Source organism: Perognathus longimembris, chromosome 6, assembly GCF_023159225.1.
Source record: "Perognathus longimembris pacificus isolate PPM17 chromosome 6, ASM2315922v1, whole genome shotgun sequence".
Taxonomy (NCBI): domain Eukaryota; kingdom Metazoa; phylum Chordata; class Mammalia; order Rodentia; family Heteromyidae; genus Perognathus; species Perognathus longimembris.
In genome coordinates this window covers 14,375,891-14,400,575 of record NC_063166.1, presented here as the reverse complement: position 1 = coordinate 14,400,575, position 24,685 = coordinate 14,375,891, and the positions used below count along the sequence as shown (strand labels likewise).

Genomic DNA, 24,685 nt, shown 5'->3' with positions numbered 1-24,685 from the left:
CTCCCCTCTGTCATGGCTCTGAACTTCACATCCCACATGCTGCTGCCAGAAACAAATTTAACAACAACAACAATAATAATAAACTAATATAATCATGTCATTTTCTGGCTCAGAGGCTCTTCCTTCTCACCTTCAGAATAGGCCAAACTATTAAGAGTCCAAGTCTGTCTTTCTGGCATTACTCACTGAGGACAGAGCTAGCTTGCCACCACAGTGGTATTTCCACACACCCATGTGGGCACCTCCCAGCTCGGCCTCAGCCAGATACGGCTTTGCAAATCTTTGTTTGTTTTTGGTTGGTCATGAGGCTTGAACTCAGGGCTCAGGCGCTGCCCCTGAGCTCTTTCGCTCAAGGCTAGCACTCTACTACTTTGAGCCACAGCACCACTTTCCACTTCCGGTTTTCTGGGAGATAACAGTCTCAAGGACTCTCCCTCCAGGGCTGGCTTTGAACTGCAATCCTCAATCACAGACACATGTGTATAATCCCGATCTGATGTGATTACACAGGTGTGTGTGTGTGTTTGTGATCTCCCTCTGGACTTAACTAAGCAAGAGTGTGAGGTAGATCCTGCTCTTAGCACCTCTTCATACTCTCCTCACCCAAGCTCTGCCTGGTGCACTTTGTGGATTGAATTAAGGGATGAGATGGGACTCAGAGATCAGGAGCTGATGTTAGGGTAATTTACCATCCAGACAGACCCCCTGGGTCTCCCCCACCCTACCAGAGAGGGGCCTGGATGGTGGTGTACTCAGCCAAGGCAAGCCAAATGGCAGTCATAATTTTCATCTGCCCCAGAGCCTGGCTTGCCTTGCCTTTTGGTGCTGGGGAGAGGCCTCATCACTCCCTCCTTCTGGCCCCACCCCCTCCAAGTCCAATCAGTCTTCTTCCTTCAGCTTTGGGGATGGCTGTTTGCAGACCAAGAATGGGAGTTACCATTGAACAATGCCGCTTACACATACATAACAGGTAGATGGTCAGCCTCTTCAGTTTGAAATTGGGGTGGTTCCTGAAAGGCAATGGTGCCTTTTGGCTTTAGTTCTTCCTGTGGCCACTGGTACAATGGGGGAGGAGGGGGAGAGAATTCATCATGTAAAACTTGGGGGGGGGGGGAAGCTGATTAGGAAACACATTCTGCCTCTCCCCAGGGTACAAAATGGAAATTTTGGGAGAAGGAAGTACATTGCAGGGACCCTGAAGAAGGCCTCCCAAAGGTCTACCCTGCTCAATTCTGATGTCTCTTCCCCTTCCTTGAGCCCCTATCCCCCCCCCATTCTCCCCCATCCAAGCCAGTGCTGCTTTCCACCCACTCCGGCTTCCATCTCCCTTTGTCCAGGGTCTCTTTGTCTGGGGGTCTCTTTGTCTAGGGGGTCTCTTTTAGTTCAGTTTCACAGTTCTTAGCCTCCCCTCCTTTTCTCTCAGGCCAGGCTGTCCCCTCCCTCTCTGCGGGGGCTGAGAGGCTCCGGCAAGGGGAGCGGGCTGGGTTGCCATGGTCACGTTGAAGCCGGCCGCAGCTGGCTGGGGCAGCTGCTCTTGGGCCTGGGGTGCTTGGACAAAGCCAGGCAGCTTCAGCAGCCTCAGACCTAGAACCCCAAAAGGCCCAAGACTCACAGACTGGGACTTTGGAGAAGCTCTGGCTGGAGGTGAGGGGGGGGGGGGTCAGAACTGAACTGGGAGGGCACGAGGGGCCCTGGAGTCTCCCCTTCTCCTTGTGGGAAAGGACCAGGGAGGATGTGGAAGAGAGTTGGGTGCTGCTTGTGAAAAATAACCTGAGGGACTAAGATGGCCTGAAGGTAGGACAGGGGCCTCTGTGTCCCATAGCCCCGAGACAGGGTTTGATTCCGATTCTAGGCCTCTTCTCCCCACTTTCTCTCCTCTGTCCTGCAGTTGCCTTTCCTTTCAGGGCCTCTTGGACTCCACCCCCTGATGTCCCCTTTTTGCAAACTCTGGGCCTCAGTCTCTCCCTTCTTTTTCCCTAAAGCTCATCTCGCTCTTTTCTTTGTCCCTTCTTCTCCATCTTGTGTGCTCACCTCCCACAGGCTCCTCACTGAGGGCTTTTTTTTGGGGGGTCTCTCCCCCCTTTTTCTTGGGTGTCCCTCAGTTATCTTCTGGGTCTCATGGTCTTCCAATCTTTCGATGTGTTCCCTCTGTCCTAAACATCCTTTTCTCCTCTCAGATCCTGAGGTAACCCCAGCCTCTGCCTTAGTCTCTCCTGCCTTTCTCTGAGTTCCATCACATGGTCCTCAAAACCCTTCTCTCCTTCCTACTCCTCTGTCATTTCTCCTCCCCCCAGGCCATGTGCAGACCAGCGATTTCATCTTTCTCCTATAGTGACGTCCTTTCTTCCTCAGTCTTCCACGTGGGGCCTCAGTTTCCCATTTGTCCTCAGTGGCATTAAGGTATGACTCATTCCTAGAGCCTTTTCCATCCCCTCCCCCTGCCCCCCACCACTTTCCCCAGCTGCTGACCCAACCTGCTTCCCCCCAGAGGCAGCTGCCTCTCTGGGAAGGGGGCTGTGGCTGAGGGGGCGGGCTGGGCTGTGGTCCGTCCTCCCTCCCTCTCACTGACTCTGCTTGGCCTCCCCACAGTGGCCAGGTCCCTGCAGGCCTAGAGCTCTTTCTGCTTTCTTCCACATTTTTTCTTTTTTCAGCTGTTTCCCCTCCTCTCCTCTCTGGGCAGCAGGAAGCCATTGGCTTGAAGGGGAAGGCAGGATTTAGGGGTTGCTGAGAACATGGTACCCCTAGGGTAGAGTAGTGGCGGAAATGAGGGGGGCGGCACCCTTGAGTTTTGTTGCCCGCTGTGGAATCCTGGATGGCTGGGATTTCCCTCTCCAGCCCCTGGAAATCTCCGTTCCGGTCCCCGCATTCCAGCTGGCTCCAGCCCCCTTTCGGTTGTCACTTGACTCCGCTGGGCCCCAGGGCTGCATCCCTCTTATGTGTCCAGGCCTGGGCTGGGGTGAAGTGGGCATCACCGGGCAGGAATTTCTCCTGGGAGAGTGAGAAGAAGCAGGCAAAGGTTTTAGGACTCTTTGGCTTCCTCTACTACTCCAGCATGAGCTTAGGGTGTGGAATGTCCCTCTGGGGTGTGAGGAGCCTAAATTCAGCTTGGCTGGGCAGAGGAGCGTGGCGGGGGGCGGGGGTCCCCAATGTACAGCTTCAGGGAGGAGGGGCTGAGCCTGGCCCAGGTGAGGTGACTGGGAAGCCTTGGCCCCACCCAGCCTGGCTGTGGGCTGGGCCCAGCCTCCCGGGGACTCAGATTTCCCTGCGCCGCCGTCTGCCGTCTGCCGTGGGGTAGGTGCTCCGGGGGAATCCCCGGGGGCTCGCTGGGAGGGTCAGAGGCCATTTCTGGCTGTGACCTGCGACTACCCTTGAGCTGGTTCCTCGGGGGGCTACAGTGTCCTTGGGTCGGTGAACTTGAGCTCACGGTGCGCCTCGGCCCTCTCCCAAGGGCCAGCCTCTTCCTGGTAGTGCTTTTGTGTTCTTGTCTGGTTTGGGCTTTGTGTTTCTTTCTTGAGACTATCTGGAACCACACTTGGGATTGTGTCAGAGTTTACGTCAGCTGTGAGGTGCCATGGGGTGGCGATCTGTGAGAGAGACCTCACTGGTGATCTGACATGGTGCAGGGGTTGGCAGGTGTGGGGGGTGGAGAGAGGGCTGACAGGTGGTGGTGCTTCGTGAGGGCGGCCGGGGGCACCCCACGGCCCACTGCTCAGCAGCTCGTTCATTTATGGACCCAAGTCTGGGGCTCCCATCCGGACCGGCAACGTCTGATTTTCAGCGTGCTTCGATCTTCTTCCTCAGCCCCTCCACTCACCTGTCCTGGCTCCTTTCTAGCCCCTCCTAGCCAGTGATCAGATCCGCCCTTGCCCACCAGGGCCTACGGACTACGAGCCCAAAGCAGGGGAGCCCAGGGGGACCGGGGCCTGGGAACGTGGCCCCCGAGTTCCCGAGCGGTCTGGGGGAGGAACTGAAGGCTGGAATGAGAGACAAACCGGGGCTAGGAAAAACATGGCTCCTCGCCAGGCCCTGGGGCGCTCTCGGATGGGCTGTGGAGAGCCCGGAGGGTCCCGGGGAGGAGCGCAGCGCGGAGGCCCGAGGCGCGGGTCGGGGTGGACAGGTGACCCCGGCTCCCTGCCCCCACCCGGGCGGCCGCGCTTCGCTGGGCGCCGGGCCTGTGGAAACCCGCTCCGTCCTCGGCGCCCCGGGGCTGCTCCAGGAACCGAGCCCAGACAGGGGGGATAGGGAGGGGCTCCAAGTGGGGGCCTGCGTGTGTGTGTGTGTGGGGGGGACCCTCATCATCCTGCCCTGGGGATGGGACAGCGGGGATGGGTGGGGGCGCGTGGGGGGGGAAACCGGGAGGATGGAGGGGGGCGCGCGCCGTGGAGGGGACGCGGGCGCGTTACCTGGGGGAGGCTGGCGCGAGGGAGATGCGGGGTGGGCGGCGCCGGGCGTGGGAGTCGGGGGGGGGCGCCCGGCGGGGGAGGGGAGGCGGCGCCGCGAGCGCGCGGCGGCCGGGCGGAGGGGAGGGGAGCGCGGGCGCGGGGAGGAGGGGGACCCGGCGTGGGGAGGCGGCGCCTGGGCCCGAGCCGCCCCTGCCCTGGCTCCTCTCCCCGGAACAGGCCCCCGACAGCTGCTCGCGGGTGCCGCCTCCCGACACCCGAGCCCCGCCGGCGCCTCCCGCTCCCGGCTCCTGGCTCCCCACCCCGCCCCGCGCCCCGCCGCCGCCGCCGCGGAGGCCCCGCTGCGGGGTCGGACGCCTGGAAGGGTCGACCGGGAAGAGCGATGAGAGGTAGGAAGCGGGGGAGGATCGGCGGGGCCGGGGCCCTGCGGGGCCGCCCCGGGGTGAGCGCGGGCGGGGGGGGGGGCGGGGATCGAGCCCTGCGCGCCACCCCCGAGTCCCCGGCTCCCTGTCCGAAATCGGGAAAAGTGGCTCCCGAGGAAGTGTGCTCGCCGTGGGGTAGGGGCCTCCTTGGAGCCAGGGTGGGGGACAGGTGCGCTAGTGTGGCCCACTGAGTCACGCCGCCCGCCCCTGAGAAGCTGCTCGGCCGGCCCCTGCGGGCATCGACTGCCAAGCCTCCGCTCAGCCAGCGGCCGGACCGACAGCCAGGCCCCAGCCTCGCCGGGCCAGGGCCGGACACCTCTCCTACGGGGGCAATCCCCGCCGATGGTCGGTTGGGTCTGCCTTGAGATGAGGTCACTCCCCACCCAGTGAGCGCCATTCTCGAGGTCCCACCCCTCTGCCCCCAAACCTTCACTTTCTGGTTCGCGGGCTGGCTGGGTAAGCCAGCACCTCCACCCCCAGCCAACGTCAGGCCGGCGCTGGAGTCCCTTGCTGAGGATGCAGGTGTGTCTAGAACCCTGTGGCACTGCGGAGACAGGTGAAGGAATGTATGGGAAAAAATGGAGAAATGGGTGTTGTTCTCTTCCCCCCCACCCCACCCCGCTCATAAAGGTGGGAAGTTAACTAAACAAATACAAATCCACTGTGAGGCCGGCCTGTCGTCCCAGCTACTTGGGAAGGTGAGCTCGGGGGTTTTGAGCTATCCTGGGCAACATAGTCAGACCCCATCTCAAAGCAAAAACAAAATGCAAATTGAGATACAGCCATACAATGGGATACCTACCGTGCAGAAATCCTAAAAGGTAGCATGAAATTACATATGGTTTTTGTTCTTCAAGCTGCTCTTACCACCCTGGGTTTCCATGGTTGCCACCCCCTTGGCCCTGTCTCTGGCTTGAGCACCCATGTGTGTTGGGAAGTGGATCTGGTTCTTTGAGGATCGTGTGTCTCAGGGTCTGGGTGGCTATGGGAGCAGGTGGTGTCTGCCATTTCATGTCCACAGGTGTCTGATCGGGGCTGTTCTCCAAGTGATTCGCTTGGATTTTAAAGAATGCCAAGGTGTGGATGGAGTGGATGGGTTGCATCTGTCTATGAGCCTTGCTCTTTGCCATGTCTCTCTCTGAAAGACTGGGAGGGGTTGTCTGGAAAGCTCTGAGGGAGCATGTGTTTAGCCCTAGTGTTTACAGTAAGTTTGTGTGCGCATGTGCTTTTAGGAGTGTGTGTGTGTGTGTGTGTGTGTGTGTGTGTGTGTGTGCAGAGCTGTCTGGGTGTAGATGTTTGGGTGGTAGGTGGGAGTTGGGAGAGGGGAGTAAAGGGTCTGAGGCAGGATATTCTGGTTCTTGGTTTATAATTGGTTGGTTGTAAAGGGGCCAAGCTAGGTGTGATTGGGGTGAATCTTCTTAGCCTGACCTCCCTGTATCTGACTGTGGGCCTAAGCTTTAGTGGAGAGAGATAGGGTGAATGGATTGGAGAATGGATTGTTGGGATTGCCCAAACTATACTCGTTGCTATTCTCTTCTGTGTTTCCCTGCTTGGCCCTGAGCCCTGCATTTTGAGCCCGTGCTGTTTACCTCTTGCTTTGTGTTCTGGCTCTCTCCCTCTGCCTCCTGTCCTAGGCCTGTCTTTGTATCTCTGCCTCAGGCTCCTCTCTTCTCTTTCTGGCTCGGGTGACTCATCTGGGATAGGCATGAAGGTTACTCAGGGGAACAAGGGCCCCGCTGTTCCCAGAGAGGTGGGGGTGGAGAGCAGCACCCAGAAATTCCTAGCCAATCTCCTGGGACTGTGGCACTGGAACCCCGGAGGGACAAGTCATGGTTTTAGCTAGTGCTCCCCACAACTCCCGTCATCTCCTTCAGCTGCCGGCTTCATGACTGACTATGGGGTCTCAGCTGCCTTTTACATTCCTGCCCTAGAGCATTGTGGGAGCAGCTGGAGGAGGACAAAGGGATGGGGGAGTCTCCCCTCCCCACTCCTCCTTACCTCCTGGGGTGACCTGGCTTCCCCCGTTAGACCCGCCCTCATCTCCAAGGCAACTCAGTCTTTTCCTCAGCCCCAAGCTCTTGTCAGAGGCAGCCACCTTCACGAAAGTAGGAACTAGGAGGATAGGATGTCAGCTGCAGAGCCAGGAGAGCAGGCCAAGGGATGCTCTGGACCTGATGGGAGGGGTGGGCCTCCTCAGGACTTCAGAGCCTTGAGAAGTCAGGTGCTGGCTTGGGTTAGGAGGGCTTTTCTTGTAGCGGGGGGCTTGGGGACAGCTAGACCCCTGGGTTTGTAATGAGATGACAGTTGGGCTGGATTGGGATGGAGTAGGCTGTACCGGATGTCAGAAGGAACAGTGTAGGGATTTTCCAACTGAAGTGGACACCGATCACATGGATGGTATTAAGATGCAGATTCCGATTCAGCAGGTCTGGGTGGGCCTGGGGATCTGCATTTGTCAGAGCTACTGGTTTAGGGACCACCCTGGGCCTAGGGGGCTTAGAGGATAGTGGGATTGGAAGGGACTGGAACGTCCACTTCTCTGAATTCCCAGGCTTGGGAGTGAGAGGGCCAATCTGTCCAGGCTTAGCTGATACTTAGGACACTTTTACTTTTTAAAAACAAAAGATGAGTGTTGGAGGCATGGATCAGGTGGTAGAGTACCAGCCATTGAGCAAAAGCAAGCATCAGATAGCAGGTTTGAGTCCCAGTCTCAGACAAAAAGAAAAAACGGAAATGACTTTTGTTTTTATTTATAGATGACATTTTACATAAATGCATTAGTATTATATATTTTATGAGAACAGTACAGTCAGCCTGTCTTTTCCTTTTGTTGTTTGCTCTTTTTCCATGTTAATTTGTATTGTATTTCAAGTGTTCTACACATGCTTACAAGTATGTGTACAAACGGGTTTGTTCTTTGCTTTCAGAAGGTAGAATACATTTTTTTAAATCCTTCTATATCTTGCTTTTCATGTTCAGCAGAAGCATCAAGGAATCACACCAAGTTAGAGACTAATTGTTACTTTGTTGCTTTTCATAGCTACATAGAAGTCTATGAACATTTATAATAAAAAAAAAAAAAAGAATTACTATACTAGTTTGCTTCCCAAATAGAGAATACTACCTTGCTGCCCAAAAGAGACTGTGGTTCCCTTTTCATTTGACTCCACCACTCATAGAAATTATGACCTTAAAAAAATATTTGTCAATCTGATTTGCATTCTTGTATTCCAGTCCTGGGGCTTGAATTCAGGGCTTGGCTTTTGTTCCTGAGCTTTTTTTGCTCAAGGCTAGGCCCTGAGACTTTAGCCACAGCTCCACTTCCAGCTCTTTTGGTGGTTAATTGGAGATAAGAATCTAGCTCCCTGCAAGTGGCTTATGTCTGTGGCTTAAGTGGTAAAGTGCTAGCCTTGAGCAAGAGGAGCTCTGGAACAGCGTCCAGGCCCCGACCAGAGTTCAAGCCTTAGACCAGAAAAAAAGAAAAAAGTTTTGTGGAAAGCCTGGGTTGGCTTTCAACCATGATCCTCAAATCTCAGCCTCCTAAGTAACTAGGTTTACACACGTGAGCCACCAGGTCCTGGATGATTTAGATTTCTTTGACTTTTCTTTCTTTCTTATTTTTTTTTTTTGTGCCAGTCCTGGGGCTTGAACTCAGGGCTCCCGGGAGCTGTCCCTGTGCTCAAGACCAATGCTCTACCACTTGAGTCATAGTTCTACTTCTGGCTTTTTTGGTAGTTAATTAGAGATCAAAGCCTCAAGGACTTGGCTTCAAATGGTGATCCGCAGATCTCGGCCTCCTGAGTAATTTAGGGTTACAGGTGTGAGCCACTGGCACCTGGCTTTGACTCTTAAAAAAGAGTTTGTTGGCAGTCAGGTTTTGCTTTTCCATGAGGTGACTATTTACATTCTTTGGCTATTTCTCTGTTAGATTGTTTATATGTATTTTTTTTCGTGTTTCAGTTTGTAAACTTATTATTGTAACTATTATCTTTTCCCCCTTTTATATGTGTTGTTTACTTTTAATTGAATGTTCTTTGTTTAAAGCCATTGTTTATGGGGGTACTTTGTCATCCTTTATTAAGAGCTGGGAGTCTTTTTTTTTTATTTTTGGCCAGTCCTGGGGCTTGAACTCAAGGCCTGAGCACTGTCCCTGAGCTTCTTTTTTGCTCAAGGCTAGAACTCTACCACTTGAGCCACAGCGCCACTTCTGGCTTTTCCTGCTTATGTGGTGCTAAGGAATCGAACCCAGAGCTCTGAGGTGCCAGACTTTGAAGTCAGGCCCCACCACGTGAACCCCATTTTAGAATCGAACCCTGAGCCAATCAGATTTGTACCTGTGTTCTAATCTTGCTTGCACAGCTGATTGTTGTAACCTTGTTCTTTGCCTTTATAAGCCCTGTGTAATCACAGCTCGGGGCTTCCTCCTAACCTCCGCTGTGTCGGTGGGTAGGACGAGGCCCGAGTTGGCAGCTCGTTAAATAAAGCCTTGCCTTGCTTTTGCATTTCGGAGTGTCTGAATCTCGGTGGTCTTCTTGGGGGTGGTCTTGAAACTTGGCACAACACTCTATGCATGCAAGCCAAGCACTCTACCACTGAGCTGCATTCCCAGCCCTTCTTTCAGCGTCTTTAAATGGATCTCTACCTCAGTTTCTTTACATATTCAATGTGGACAATAACAGAATCTACCCTATAATGTGGCTGTGAAGATAAAATTATAGATTCTGTTTACGGGTTTAGCCTGGTGTCTGACACATGAATAAGTCTAAAAATAGGCCTGATAATGTTAAACAATGACCATTTTTGTCATTTTACTGTGGTTATCCCCAAAGTAGCCATCCTATCTATTGCTGTCGCTGTGACTCAGTCCCCGATTAATTTACCCTCCTACCCATTTTGTCCCCTGCAGACATGCTCCCCCTACCTCCTTAGGCCTGAGGGATCAGGAGCTATGGGGCCAGGGGGCCTCTCATTTCTACTGCTGCTCTTGCTGGCAACTGGAGATGCTGACATGAAGGGGCATTTTGACCCTGGTGAGGACACTGAATCTTTCATCCTTAAGGGCTAGAGTTTGAGGGGGGCAGGGTGTTAAAAAGCTGGGGACATTGACCCACCGTGCCTGTGTTCCTTCAGCCAAGTGCCGCTATGCCCTGGGCATGCAGGACCGGACCATTCCCGACAGTGACATCTCTGTCTCCAGCTCCTGGTCAGATTCCACTGCTGCCCGACACAGCAGGTACCCGGTCTACCTACCTGGGACTCCCCTGGAGGGTGCTCTGAGGTCTCTGCTTGCCATTCCAGCCCCTCTGCCCCATCTCAGAGGCTTCTGAGATCGCCCACGCCAATGGAACTCTAGCAGTCCTGTGGGAGGAGGTTTTAAATATGAGACGCAGAGGCAGATCTGGGACCAAACGTCTCCATGACCTCCTCCCTCCTCCCAGGCTGGAGAGCAGTGACGGAGATGGGGCCTGGTGCCCCGCAGGGCCTGTGTTTCCCAAGGAGGAGGAGTACCTGCAGGTGGATCTACGGCGACTGCACCTGGTTGCTCTGGTGGGCACCCAGGGCCGCCATGCTGGGGGCCTGGGCAAGGAGTTCTCCCGTAGCTACCGGCTGCGTTACTCCCGGGACGGCTACCGCTGGATGGACTGGAAGGACCGCTGGGGTCAGGAGGTGAGGCTGGTAGTGGCAGTACTCAGCCATATTTAAAACCCTCTGGTTATAGCAGCTCCAGCTCCAGGATAGATCTAGGGTAGGACTATTCCTCCCAGTGCCCCACCCCCAGTTATTGCAAACCTGAACCCCCTCCTGGACCTTGGTGTTTAATGGGTATCTCATCCCTCCCATTGATTTCCAAAGCAGATCTTACTTCCCAAGCCTGCTTCTTCCCAGCAGCCTCAGCTCAGGAAGTGATATACTCTCATTGCCTAGTAGCTCAGCTTCTGATTTAAGGTGACATCCTGACTTTTTTTGGCCAGTCCTGGGGCTTGAACTTAGGATCTGGGCACTATCTCTGAGCTTCTTTTGCTCAAGGCTAGCACTCTGCCACTTGAGCCATTTGCCACTTCTGGCTTTTTCTGTTTATGTGATACTGAGGAATTGAACCCAGGGCTTCATGCATGCTATGCGAGCACTCTACCACTAAGCCACATTCCCAGCCTCTGGCTTGTTTTTCTTTCTCTTCCTTCCTCTTCCAAAGCTTCAGCAGTGCCTGTCTTTCTCCATAGCATTTCCTGAATCTCATTTCTCCCCACACCATTCGCCTTAGGCCAAGTGTCCATCCCCTCCCAGCTTAGATGAATGGAGCAGTCTCTAAACCATTCTGCCTAATGTTAGATCTTGACCTCCGGGCTACATGCAGTGGTCCTTAGGAAATGCCATCCAGAGCTAGACGCTGGCAGCTCAAGACTATAATCCTAGCTGGTCAGGAGGCTGAGATCGGAGGATCGTGGTTTGAACTCAGCCTGGGCAGGAAAGTTCATAAGTCTCATCTCCAATAAACTACTCAGAAAAGGCTGGAAGTTGCACTGTGGTAGAGTGCTAGGACACACAAAAAAAAGAAGAAATTCAGGGACAGAGCCTAAGCCCAGTGTTCAAGCCCCTCTCCTGCAGAAAGAGAGAGGGGGGTTTGGGGGTGGCGGGGAAGGAAGGAAGGAAGGAAGGAAGGAAGGAAGGAAGGAAGGAAGGAAAGAAGGAAGGGAGGGAGGGAGGGAGGGAGAGAGAAGAAAAATGCCAATCATAGGTGTCACACCCAGCTCCTAGTTCTCCATTGGCAATCGACTCCACCAAAACAAAGCTAGATCTCCTTCGCTGGGTGAGAACACTTAGCATGGCCTGGCTCCTGGCTCTCCTTTGGCCGCACTGCCTTTCTTACTGTGCCTGGAACAAACCAGGGCTGCTTCCAACTGTCAGAACGTTCTCGAATGCTGCTCTGTAAGCCTGATAGGCTCCTCCTCTAGGTACCCACAGGCGCTCCCTGGCTTCCACTCAGTTCTCCCCCGAGATGTCACCTCCCACAGAGCCTTTCGTGACCATCTACCTCATTGTCCCCACAACTCTGCCTCTTGTTCCTCGCAGCTGTTTCTCCTGCTGGAGTCTCAGGCCTGTGAGGGGAGGGACCGATGTGCATCACCGAGATTGTGCCTGGCACGGAGTGGGCAGTCAGCCAACTTCTGCTGAATGGACAGAGGGAATAGGGTAGAGCAAGAGGTGGGAGATGAAGTGGGGTGCAAGGTCCAGCCATCATGGCAGGAGTGACTTGGAGACACACGGGTAGAGGCAGGCAAGGAGAGAGGGGGAGCTGAGACTGGAGCTTGAGGACAGACCAAGGGCTCTAAAAGACTTGGGAGGCGGCTGCTGCAGACCCTTATTTTTTATAACTGCCCAACTGTACCCCTACAGTGCTGTGTGCTCAGTGTTCCCTTTTGTGGGTATCTTAGTAACCTCTGTGGGCTGACCACAAACTTTGTGGACCAGTTTGAAGTTGGGCACCTGGCTGTGACCTAGAGTTCTTCCCACTCATCTGCCCTGTCTCCTGGCCCCCAGGTGATCTCAGGTAATGAGGACCCTGGGGGAGTGGTGCTGAAAGACTTGGGACCCCCCATGGTGGCCCGACTGGTTCGCTTCTACCCCCGGGCTGACCGCGTCATGAGTGTCTGTCTTCGTGTGGAGCTCTATGGCTGCCTCTGGAGGGGTGAGTAGAGAAATCCCCTTAAGAATCCACTCCAGGGGTTCTAGGGGTTGGGGAATTCCAAGAGGGTCATCCAGTACCCTTTTCTGAGGAAGGGACTGGCCAGCGTCATTCTTTTCTTTCATGCCCGTGGGCCAGTGAAGGGATACAAGATTGGGGCTGTCATCTACCAGGCCCTGTGCAGGGATAGAGGGGGAAGCCTCCTGCCTCTAATTCCCCTCTTCCTTCCCTGACAGATGGACTCCTATCTTACACAGCCCCTGTGGGGCAGACTATGTACTTATCTGAGGCTGTGTACCTCAATGACTCCACCTACGATGGATACACCGTTGGCGGGTGAGAGGAGGAAGCAGGGGAGGATGTGGCGCCTGGGATGGGTGGGAGGTTGGGGGTGGTGTCTGGGTAAGTAGGCTTGACAGTGAGATGGAAGAACTGGGGTGAGAGATCAGGAAAGTGGAGCGAGCCTTAAGGGGCACAACCAAGAATAAAGTGGCAATAATACACAGGGCCACTAACCCCATGGGAAAGAGGCACCCGTTGGCTAAAACTTGTTGGGAATTGACATGATAAACACAAACATCATAGATGAAACCACAGATTAAATGGTGGGTCTTAAAGGTGTGCGGCGCATGACCTGCAGAGTACCTGTGATGGTGATGGTCCTAGTGGTGGTATAGAGAAAAGAAAGAGAACTAATGGGGTGGGGATGGGCTGAGGATGGACAGGAACTGGGCCAGCCACATTATCGGAGAGCGATGTCCAGTTGCAATCTTCTTTTCCAACCCCCGCTTCCCCTTCTTTGGTCCCCTCCTCTCCAGGCTTCAGTATGGTGGTCTGGGCCAGCTAGCGGATGGTGTGGTGGGGCTGGATGACTTTCGGCAGAGCCAGGAGCTGCGCGTCTGGCCAGGCTATGACTATGTGGGGTGGAGCAACCAGAGTTTCCCCAGTGGCTATGTGGAGATGGAGTTTGAGTTTGACCAACTGCGGGTCTTCCAGGCCATGCAGGTGAGTGAGTGCAGCCCTCGGGGTGGCTCCGGTGCCAGGGTGAAGTGCTGCCAGGGCTGTCTGGGGCTCTCCTGGCTTTGACCCTCTGTCTTCCCCCTGCCCTCCTAGGTCCACTGTAACAATATGCACACACTGGGAGCGCGCCTGCCCGGCGGGGTGGAATGTCGGTTCAAGCGAAGCCCTGCCATGGCCTGGGAGGGGGAGCCCGTGCGCCATGCCCTAGGGGGCAGCCTGGGGGACCCCCGAGCCCGGGCTATCTCAGTACCCCTGGGTGGCCGCGTGGGCCGCTTCCTGCAGTGCCGCTTCCTCTTTGCGGGACCTTGGCTGCTCTTCAGTGAAATCTCCTTCATCTCTGGTGAGTCCCTGGAGTCACCCCCAGGGTTGCCAACTGGCTTAAGCCCCAGAATACGAGCCCTGGCATCATTCTTGCCTGTCACCTATGTGACTTCTCAGCCAGGAGCAGAGTAATCAGAGCGCTTTATCTCCTTGTTCAATGTCCCTTTTTTTTTTTTTTTGTCAGTCATAGGTCTTGAACTCAGGGCCTGGGAGCTTGTCTCTGAGCTCTTTTGCTCAAGGGTATCACACTACCACTTTGAGCCACAGTGCCACTTCTGGTGGTTAATTGGACGTAAGAGTCGCACAGATGTTCCTGTCCAGACTGGCTTTGAACTGTGATCCTTGCATCTCAGCCTCCTGACGAGCTAGGATTATAGGCATGAGCCACCAGCACCCAGCTTGTTGTGTCTTTAGGAACTTATCATTCATGACTGACCCTGACCCAGAGGACAGTACTGGTTGTTTGTTTTTTTGCCAATTTGGGGGCTTGAACTCAGGGCCTGGGCTCTGTTCCTGAGTCTCTCTGTGCTCAAGGCTAGCACTCTACCACTTGAGTCACAGCACCGCTTCCAGCTTTTTGTGTTTATATGGTACTAAGGAATCGAACCCAGGGCTTCCTGTATGCTAGGCAAGCACTCTGCCACTGAGCCACGTTCCCAGTCCAGTTCTGGCTGTTACTAGTAGAAGGCTTCTGTGTTTGTGAAGCCAGTTCTTCTCCACGCCTTCTCGTAGCCAGCACTCCCACCCTGGGCTCTGTCCTGGCGCCCTCCTCTTGCCCACAGCCAGGGACTTCCCACCGCATGCTCTGACTAGTTGCTGCTTGGCTGGTCAGTGGTTGCCAATGTTGAGCGTCGCCCCTCCTCCTCCTCCTCCACTCCCTAGATCTCACACACACACTTGAGCCCCTTCCTCTGACTCCCTCCTCTCCTCCCTGCCTTCTCTCCAGACGTGGTGAACGACTCCTCTCCAGTTCTGGGGGGCACCTTCCCGCCCGCGCCCTGGTGGCCGCCTGGCCCACCTCCCACTAACTTCAGCAGCATCGGTGAGCAGCCTCTGGCACCCAGTCCTCCCTGCCCCCGCCCCCTCGGGTGGGACTGGACTCCTCCTGTGGTGCTGACCCTTCTCTTCTGCCAGAGCTGGAGCCCCGGGGCCAGCAGCCTGTGGCCAAGGCGGAGGGGAGCCCGACAGCCATCCTCATCGGCTGCCTAGTGGCCATTATCCTGTTGCTGCTTCTCATCATCGCCCTCATGCTTTGGCGTCTGCACTGGCGCAGGCTCCTTAGCAAGGTGGGTGGGGTGGCAGGAGGGGGTGGGGAGAGGGGCTGCTGGTGGGCCCCGAGTCATAAGTCAGGGTGTAGCAGCACCGGAGGCATGATCTAACATAGAGACCACTGCCAAGAATGTGCACAGGAAGTTTGGGGCCCGCAAGGAGTGGGTCAGTTCCCACTCTTGGGCCTGTTGGAACAGATGAGGGGAGGCTGCGGTTATCAGGGCTGGAGGGCGTCTGGAGCCGGCACCTTGAGAGGGACAGGGACTCTGGTGTAGGCTGCAGCTGCTTACAGGCCAGTGCTCAGGGAGGAGCTGAGGGAACACATCCTCTGACCTCCCTAACTGCCTCTGGGCAACCCCAATCAGCCTGTTCACACCGAAGCAGGCGGACAGTAAGAGTGAAAGGGGCAAATGGAAGAAGACGTGTGAACTCCCTAAGCCCCTGTTTACCTGTAATGTAGTGCACTAGGGGTGACAACTAGAGGCTGGCCAGATTTGTGTTGATATCCCATCGGGAAAGTTACTTAAAATGCTCTTGAGCGCGCGCGCGTGTGTGTGTGTGTGTGTGTGTGTGTGTGTGTGTGTGTGTGGTTGAGGGGCTTGAACTCAGGGCCTAGGTGCTGTCCTTGAGCCTTTTCATGTAATGCTAGTGCTTGAGCCACAGTTCCACTTTTATCTTTTTGCTGGCTAAGTGGAGATAAGAGTCTCACAGACTTTTATTGCTTGGGCTGGCTTTGAACTGCAATCTTCTGATCTCAGCCTCCTGAGTAACTCAGATTTATAGACATGAGCCACTGGCTTTTTTGGTTTGAGCTTGTTTCTAATGCCTGGAAGTGAAATGGAGCCTACAGGAACCCCAACCAAAGATCTGTGATGGGGACTAAAGGAGATGACTCAGGAGCTGCACTTACAAAGCACCAGGAGAGGCTGGGAATATGGCCTAGTGGTAGAGTGCTTACCTCTTATACATGAAGCCTTGGGTTCGATTCCTCAGCACCACGTACATAGAAAAAGCCAGAAGGGGCGCTATGGCTCAAGTGGTAGAGTGTCAGCCTTGAGCAAAAAGAAGCCAGGGACAGTGCTCAGGCCCTGAGTTCAAGCCCCAGGACTGACAAAAAATAAAAAAGTACCAGGAAATGTGTGCTACTCAGTGGCCTCATTTAACATGATTTAACATGGCCTATTTCCAACGTCCAGGCTGAACGTCGAGTATTGGAAGAAGAGTTGACAGTTCACCTCTCTGTTCCTGGGGACACCATCCTCATCAACAACCGTCCAGGTCCTCGAGAGCCACCGCCTTACCAGGAGCCCCGGCCTCGTGGGAATCCACCCCACTCTGCTCCCTGCCTTCCCAATGGCTCTGGTAAGGGCTGCCTTGATTCACTCCCACCTTGGTTCTATTTTCTTCTTTCCTCTCCTCCTCTCCTTTTCTCTTCTTTTCCTGTCTATACTATTCCAATTTATGATCTTATTTCTATACCTAGTCACTTTCCTTAGCATAGAAGTGATCTCAAAATTCCCTACCTATTGTCTGTAACTCCCAGAAGTCTCATCCTGTCTCTGTGTCACATACACGTTTTTCCATCTTCTCTGTGTCTTCTCATTGTATGTGCCTAGCCACTCTTGTTTTTTTCCTACACTCATATTTGTTCCTTCTATCAATTCATCTACCCATCCATTTATCTATGTTCATACATCCACCCATGTATAATTACCCACTGATGCATTCAGCCACGCACCTCTCCATCTACTTATAGTCATGTATCCATTTGCTCCTCCCCCATCCATTCACTCATGCATCTGTTTATCATCCATCATCATCTGCTCGTCCATCTACCATCCACTCATTCATCCATCTACCCATGCATGCACATCCATCCACTGTCCAGCTATTCATCACTCTCCAGGTCCTTGTTTTATTCTGTCCTGTCTCTTAGTACATTCATCCCAGTAAGCCCTAGTCTTGCTCTATTCCAGGTCTCCCTGTCTGTCTAGCCTTGAGTCTCATCCCTTCCCCGTGTCTCCCCCCTCCTTCTCCCGACAGCGTTGCTGCTCTCCAATCCGGCCTACCGCCTCCTTCTGGCCACTTACGCCCGTCCCCCTCGAGGCCCGGGCCCCCCCACACCCGCCTGGGCCAAACCCACCAACACCCAGGGTAAGCCCCTCTGTCCCTGGGCTCCACCAGGCTCCCCATACCTCTACTGGGGCAGGGAAAAGCCCTCACACCGCGCACTCCCTCCTTCCCCACGGTGGCCTCTTCTGCTCTCCTGAGCTCCCCAGTGGGCAGCTCTCAGCCCTGTAGCTCTGCTGCTTCTTGCTCCTTTTGATGGCCTCCCCTTTGAACCAGGAAGTAGAAGGCTACTGGTCTCAGCTCTGTCCCCTCCTCCTCTCCTGTAACTGCCTCCGCAGCTCTCCAGGGCTGCGGTGTCCTTGGCTCTCTTGTAACCCACCTTTATTCTCCCCTCTCTCTAGAGCTGCGAGGAGGAGGGCCTCACCCTGGGCGCTTGCCCTCTCCCCCATGTGTCCTCTCTCTGCAGTCCCAGAGGTGAAGGCTCACGCCCTGCCCCTCCTGTCTGCTCCTCCTCCCCTCCATGTTGCCTTCTCATTGTGGCCTCTTCCCCAGGGCCAAGAGGGAACCACTCTGATTCCCTCCTGTCTATGGATGCCTTCTTGTGGGGCTGTGGAGAACTGTTGCCCTCTCCCTTCTCTGTGTGCCCTTGTCTTTGTCTTTGAGCTTGGTGTGGTGGGTTGGGAGCTTTGGGGAGCCATGGCAGGGAGGGGCCAGGGGCTCCTCTTTCTGCCAGAGAGCAGATAAAGGGGTGGAGGGAGCTGGTGGTGAGAGGGGCAAGGAGTGAGGAAATGGAGGAGTCTGGGTGGCGAGGACCATCCTCCCAGTGGTGGGGAGAGGAATTCCTCTGCCAGCCCAGACTTCCTTGTGGTCTCTTGATCTGTGTTGGAAGATCCTCAGACAGTAAGAATTGATGACAGCAAGAACAGATGACCGCCTTTGCTTAACCATTTGCACTGCTTGAATACTCTCTGGAGTCATTAACTTGCATCTGGTTCAGGGCTAGTGGTTGGAGCCGCGGGGAAGATTCCTGGTGGACCCGATGTCTCCTCTGACTGGGAGACACAGGGCCGCAGGGAGGCTGTGGCTCTCAGGGGCCATTACTTGATACCTTGTCCTGTCTTTTCCCCCCTCGTCTCTCCAGCCTGCAATGGGGACTACATGGAGCCTGAGAAGCCAGGTGCCCCGCTTCTGCCCCCACCTCCCCAAAACAGTGTCCCCCATTACGCCGAGGCTGACATTGTCACCCTGCAGGGCGTCACTGGGGGCAACACCTATGCTGTGCCCGCACTGCCCCCAGGGGCAGTTGGGGATGGGCCCCCTAGAGTGGATTTCCCTCGATCGAGGCTCCGCTTCAAGGAAAAGCTTGGCGAGGGCCAATTTGGGGAGGTAAGAAAGATGTCTGACCATCAATAATGTCTGGCCCAACTGTGACTCTGCCACTACCCCTGCATGGCCCTGGCCTCCTGGCCGTTGGGCCCTGTGATCTGGGTGTACCTTGTGACTTTCATTCTCCAGGTGCACCTCTGTGAGGTAGAGAATCCTCAAGATCTGGTCAGCCTCGACTTTCCCATCCATGTGCGCAAGGGGCAACCCTTGCTGGTAGCTGTCAAGGTCCTACGGCCAGATGCCACCAAGAATGCCAGGTGAGGACCAGGGCACACATCTGCAAGGGAGGCCGTGAGGTGTGGGCATCGAGGCAGAGAGAGCTATGGCAGTGCCCAGCAGAGGGCTGGTATCTGGGGTGTGCCCTGGGGGTTGGGGCGCCTGGGCTGTGAGCAGGAGGCAGTTCTAGGAGAGCACTTCCCCTGCTTCTCCAGGAATGATTTCTTGAAGGAGGTGAAGATCATGTCGAGGCTGAAGGACCCCAACATCATCCGGCTCCTGGGGGTGTGTGTGCAGGATGACCCTCTCTGCATGATCACCGATTACATGGAGAATGGAGACCTGAACCAGTTCCTCAGCGCCCACCAGTTGGAGGACAAGACAGCCGAGGAGGCGCCTGGGGGCGGGGAGGCTACCCAGGGACCCACCATCAGGTACCCGCTTGTGCAGGGAGGTTTTCCGTGAGAGCGCCCCCCCTCTCCCCTACTCCAGTCTGGGGAAAAAGGACAGCATGAACTCAGGAGGCAGATAGAGGTCCCAGGGGTGGGGGTGGGGGTCCTGGGAGAGAGACTATGGGACCATGGTAATTCTAGAACTTGGCCACAAAGATGGAGAAGGCTATGTGGTGGGGATGGAGGGGCTCAAACACTGCAGTGGATCACAACTGCCCTCCTATACCCTCACCACCTAGCCTAACTCTGGTGCCTTATGGCTAGATGGCCCAGAAGGGGGTTGAGTGGGATCCTGCCCCTGACCTGGTGTGGGTGTTCAGACCTCTACACACCAGAAGCCTGGTGTTGGGGGTGGGCGTGTGGAGCGGGGGGGGGGCGGGGGGAGGGTAGGCTTCTGCTTCCTTTCCTAGACAGGAATGTGTGGAGTAAGGAGTTCTCTGGGGCCAAACCCCAGTAACCTTCTATCCTTGGCTCCCTCACCAGCTACCCAATGTTGTTACATGTGGCAGCCCAGATTGCCTCGGGCATGCGCTATCTGGCCACGCTCAACTTTGTCCATCGAGACCTTGCCACCCGGAACTGCTTGGTTGGGGAAAATTTCACCATCAAAATCGCTGACTTTGGCATGAGTCGGAATCTCTATGCTGGAGATTATTACCGAGTGCAGGGCCGGGCGGTGCTGCCCATCCGGTGGATGGCGTGGGAGTGCATTCTCATGGTGAGTGGTCTGGGGAGAAGCAGGCAGAGACAGGACAATAGTACAGGCCGACACCAGCCACCGTTCAGCACCGCGGCTCCACCAGTCACCTGCCTGCTCTGGCTGCTGTCTCTTCTTCTGTAAAATGAGAGTCCCTCTGTCACAAGGGAGGGGAGTGGGAGGGTGGGAGAGAGAGAGATCTTGTGATGGGGAAAGAGTCCAGGAGCCCAGAATGGGGACAGGGTGTCAGCTAGGGAAGAGGAGAGAGGAGGCTGGAGATAGGACTGGGGGAAGCCAGGGAATCAGTACCAGAAAATGGAGAACAGGTGGAAAGGAAGGATGAGGAGGAGGAGGAGAGGGGGTCAGGGAGGACAGGGAGGTCAGGGAGGACAGGGAGGACAGGGAGGCTTGTAGGGAAAGGCAGGCTAGCTGGGGAGAGTGGGGAGCCTGGTGTGTGTGTGTGTGTGCGCGTGTGTGTGCGCGCGCACGCGCAGGGTGGGGGGGCGGAGTCAGGCTGGGTGGGTGCAGGGCTGTGTTGCCTGAGGTCCTTTTTTGCCTTCTTCGTGTGCCAGGGCAAGTTCACCACGGCGAGTGATGTGTGGGCCTTTGGGGTAACCCTGTGGGAGGTGCTCATGCTCTGCAGGGCCCAGCCCTTTGGGCAGCTCACCGACGAACAAGTCATCGAGAACGCAGGGGAGTTCTTCCGGGACCAGGGCCGACAGGTCAGAGCAGAGCCCGTGGAGGAGAGATGGGGCAGGGGAGGGGGGTGCAAATGGAGGGGAGAGGGGCGGAACACGGGGCTTGGAGACTGAAGAACACCTGTCGCTCCCTCAGGTGTACCTGTCACGGCCACCTGCCTGCCCGCAGGGCCTGTATGAGCTGATGCTTCAGTGCTGGAGCCGGGAGCCCGAGCAGCGACCGCCCTTTTCCCAGCTACATCGGTTCCTGGCTGAAGATGCACTTAACACCGTGTGAATCATGCCATCCTGCTGACCCACCCTTGGGAAGCCATGACATGAAAACAAGAGAAGCCTATGGCACATGCCACCCCCCACCCCTTCCTGACTGCCCGTGCCCTGAAAGGCAGCCTGACTGCGGGGGGGCCGGGCCTACCCAGGGAGCTTTCACCGGACCTGGTGCTCACGTCCCCTTCCCATCCCTCTTCGCCTCTGCCCCTGCCACCCACCCAGCTGGCCCTGTGGATGGGACCCTGTCTGACTTCTACCAGCCATCCTTCGGGAGAGGTGGGGCAAAGGCAGGGCAGACACTGGACATGGCTCACCGGAGCACCTGGCCTCACTGGATAACACTGGTTCCTTGGGGTGGGGAGGAGCTGTGCCCCCAGCTTCTCTCTTCCTGTCACACACTGGACTCTGCTGGCTGAGACTTTGAGGGGTGAGGAAGACAAAAAGGGAAGGAAGATGTGCCCTTGGGGCCTACCCCTGGAATTGTTCTCAGCGTTGGCCTCCTTCTCCTCCTCCAATGCCCCCTCAAGACACTGGACCTGGGGGGGGGCAGGGTGGCCCCTGTCCTGATCCTCAGTCATCCCTGCCACCCGCCATGCTGTAGCTAGGCCTTCTCCAAGCCTGTCTGTTTCTCTGGAGTCAATACTGGGGGTTAGGGGAAAAGAGAGAGCCGTGGGCTGTGGCCTTGGGGTTGGACCTCTCTATTGTAGCTACCACATTGGTTTTTCTATAATCACCCGGGGTTTGTACATTTTTGGGGGGAAGAGACAGATTTTTACACTAATATATGGACGTAGCTTGAGGCAATTTTAATCCCCTGCGCTAGGCAGGTAATAATAAAGGTTGAGTTTTCCACAGCTGTGAGTAAGTTTCTTGGGGTTTGGTAAAAATCTACCTTCTCCACTTCCCTCTCAACCCGTTCCCTTTCTTCCTTCTCATTTTCCTCCCTGCCTTCAGTCCTGCGCTTTAATTGTCCAGCACTGTGGTCTGTTTGCCTAACATCCAGGCCCCTTGCAAGGGGTCCTCAGGAACTCAGGGACCTTATGTGCTCTTCGGGAGCTCTGAAGGGAACTCCTCAGCTCGAGGATTCCCAGAGTGTGTCTGTATATGACATGGATCCCTTGGGGGTCTGGTGAAATCTGTTTACTATTCAGAGTTATGTTTTAAAACCCACAAAATAAGAAGGATTACCAATAGAAAGATTACCAAAAGGTTATGACCAGGATAAAATAACAGATTCTTTAATTTATTTAATAAGAAGGTCTAAGGTGGGTGCTGGTAGCTCATGCCTGTAATCCTAGCTACTCAGGAGATTGAGATCTGAGCATCATGATTCTAAGCCAACCAAGACAAGAAAGTCCATAAGACTCGTGCCTCTAATTACCCACCAGAACACCAGAAGTAGCACTGTGGCTCAAAGTAGTAGAGTGTTAAGCCTTGAGAAAAAGAGCTCAGGAACAGTGCCTACCCAGGCCATGAACTCAAACCCCACAACTGACAAAAAAGATCTAGCAGCAGGTGGAGCAACATAATTAATATTTGGGGATGTCTTCCACTGTACTGGGGTAAAAAAAAACAAAAGAAAATGCTGTGGTATCTCAGTGACAAGTTACAGATACTGCTGATTCTACTGTGTTTTGCACATATTCAAAATTAAGGGTAATGTTAAGTTTCAGAGGTTAGCAAAAATAAAGGTGTGTTTCTGTGTGTGTGTGTGGGGGGGGTGTGTGTATTCTAGGACTAGGGCTTGAACTCAGGACCTGGGCACTGTGTCCCTTTTTTCCCCTCAAGGCTGAGGCCCTACCACTTGAACCACAGCTCCTTTTCCAGCTTTTTGGTGGCTAACTGGAGATAACACTCTCATGGACTTTTCTGCCTGGGTTGGCTTTGAACCATGATCCTCATGTCTTAGCCTTCTGCTTTTTTTTTTTTTTTTTTTTTTGTCAATCCTGGGGCGTGGACTCAGGGCCTGAGCACTGTCCCTGGCTTCTCTTTGCTCAAGGCTAGCACTCTGCCACTTGAGCCACAGCGCCACTTCTGGCCATTTTCTGTATATGTGGTGCTGGGGAATTGAACCCAGGGCCTCATGTATACGAGGCAAGCTCTCTTGCCACTAGGCCATATCCCCAGCCCCATGTCTTAGCCTTCTGAGTAGCTAGGATTACAGGCATGAACCACTGGCTGCTAGCCCTGTAATTTTTTATATTGCTTAAATTCGAGAAGTCCCTTTGGGCCTGGGAGGCCTGGGAAGCCTTTCTCAGCAAGCATGCAAGGATGAGTCACTGCTAAGAACATTTAACAAGTTTGAACTAGACTGAGGAGAAAAAGAAAATCAGTTGCAGGTATAGGGCCAGGCAGACTTAATAGCAGTTCAAGTGGAAGATGGTCCCTTGGGAGGTTTTGGCTGATGATAGTTACAAAATGAGCCAAATGGCTAATGAGAATAACAATAAGGATAATTTCATTTCAGGCTGATTTAATAGGCTCTTGGGGTCAGGTCACTGATCTAATAGGTTACTGATCACAGTGAGCCATAATAAAGACACAAACTGATGAGTTAAGAGTTCATAAGCCACAGCCAGAATAATAAGCAAATGGAAACCCCTGCAATGAGCTGTTAATGACAAAATCTCTGATCTCAGACTTTTAAAACATGGGCCTAAATACAAACCCAGGAGTTCAGCAAACTTCAGTCACAGCATGCTCAAACCTGCCTCTCCTCAGGATGTCCTAACTTTGAGTGACAGGATCAAACTCAGCAAGACAAGCTGTCACCTGACCCTCACCTGCCAGGTTAAATCCAGCATGACATTTGGTGGACTTTGCATCCCCAATCTCCCTGAGACTCATTATGTCTCTGTTGCCATTGTCCCCACTGGTGCACACTGCCCATCCTACCTGGCTTACTATAGTCTCTTCTTTGATCACCTGGACTTTCTCCTGTTCCTGTCTCATTTTTTTCCAGCCCTGTAAGCAAGGTGACTTTCAATGCACGTAACTCTGACTTCACTCCTTTGTTTCAATCCCTCTAATAGCTTCTCAATGTTTATTACTATTTGATACAAGATCTCATTGTCTTACTGTGTAGCTCAGGCTGGCCTCATACTTTTGGTATAACTCAGGCTGACTTTGAACTCATGATCCTCTGGTGCCTCTACTTCCTGAGTGCTGGGATTATAGGCTTGTATCATTATGCCCAGTTGATGTTTTTGTTTGTTTAGCAGTTCTGAGGGTCAAACAGCGGTCGTTGCACATGCTAGGCAAGTGTTTTACCACTGAATTACATCCCCCAGACCTACACTGATATTTGTTTGTTTATTGAGACAGGATTTCCCCATGTAGCACAGGATAACTTCAAACTCACTAGGTAGCCCAGGCTGACCTCCAGCTTTTGATCCTCTTGCTTCAGCCTATCCACTGCAGGGATTTCAGACATGTGTCACCATGACTAGCTCCTCATTGATACTAAAAGGACAAAATCTTGGGCTGGAGGCATGGCTGAAGTGATAGTGCCTACCAAGTGAGAGCATGAGGCCTTGCTACTGGCAAAGAAAGAAAGTAGCTAAGCACTGGCTCATACCTTTAATCCTAGCTATTCAAGAGGCTGAGATATGATGACCTAGGTCCAGCAGGGGCAGGAAAGTCTGTGAGGCGCTTATCTCTAATTAATTACCAAAAAGCAGGAAATGGGGCTGTGGCTCAAGTGGGAGAGTGCTAGCCTTGAGCAAAAAAAGGTTCAGGCCCTAAATTCAAGCCCCAGGACTGGCCACGTATGTGCTCCCC

At 54.2% G+C, this 24,685-nt stretch overlaps 1 protein-coding gene across 7 annotated transcripts; it reads left to right on the top strand.

Moving 5' to 3' along the window:
- The first annotated feature begins 1,526 nt into the window (after nt 1-1,526).
- On the top strand, nt 1,527-21,759 carry Ddr1 (discoidin domain receptor tyrosine kinase 1). Of its 7 annotated transcripts, XM_048348103.1 has the most exons (19): nt 1,527-1,644; nt 2,295-2,400; nt 9,729-9,852; nt 9,953-10,055; nt 10,261-10,489; nt 12,362-12,509; nt 12,743-12,842; nt 13,325-13,511; nt 13,620-13,866; nt 14,794-14,889; nt 14,982-15,133; nt 16,313-16,478; nt 17,160-17,270; nt 18,328-18,572; nt 18,702-18,829; nt 19,004-19,222; nt 19,724-19,958; nt 20,510-20,659; nt 20,772-21,759. In XM_048348103.1, the coding sequence occupies exons 3-19, from the start codon at nt 9,771-9,773 to the stop codon at nt 20,910-20,912; spliced, it is 2,739 nt and encodes a 912-aa protein (XP_048204060.1). In that variant the 5' UTR covers nt 1,527-1,644; nt 2,295-2,400; nt 9,729-9,770; the 3' UTR covers nt 20,913-21,759. The 7 variants fall into 7 exon arrangements, with proteins under 7 accessions (XP_048204060.1, XP_048204064.1, XP_048204063.1 ...); XM_048348106.1 differs by lacking the exon at nt 1,527-1,644 and having other exon boundaries at nt 2,277-2,400; XM_048348102.1 differs by lacking the exons at nt 1,527-1,644; nt 2,295-2,400 and adding an exon at nt 2,925-3,291.
- The last annotated feature ends 2,926 nt before the right edge of the window (nt 21,760-24,685 follow it).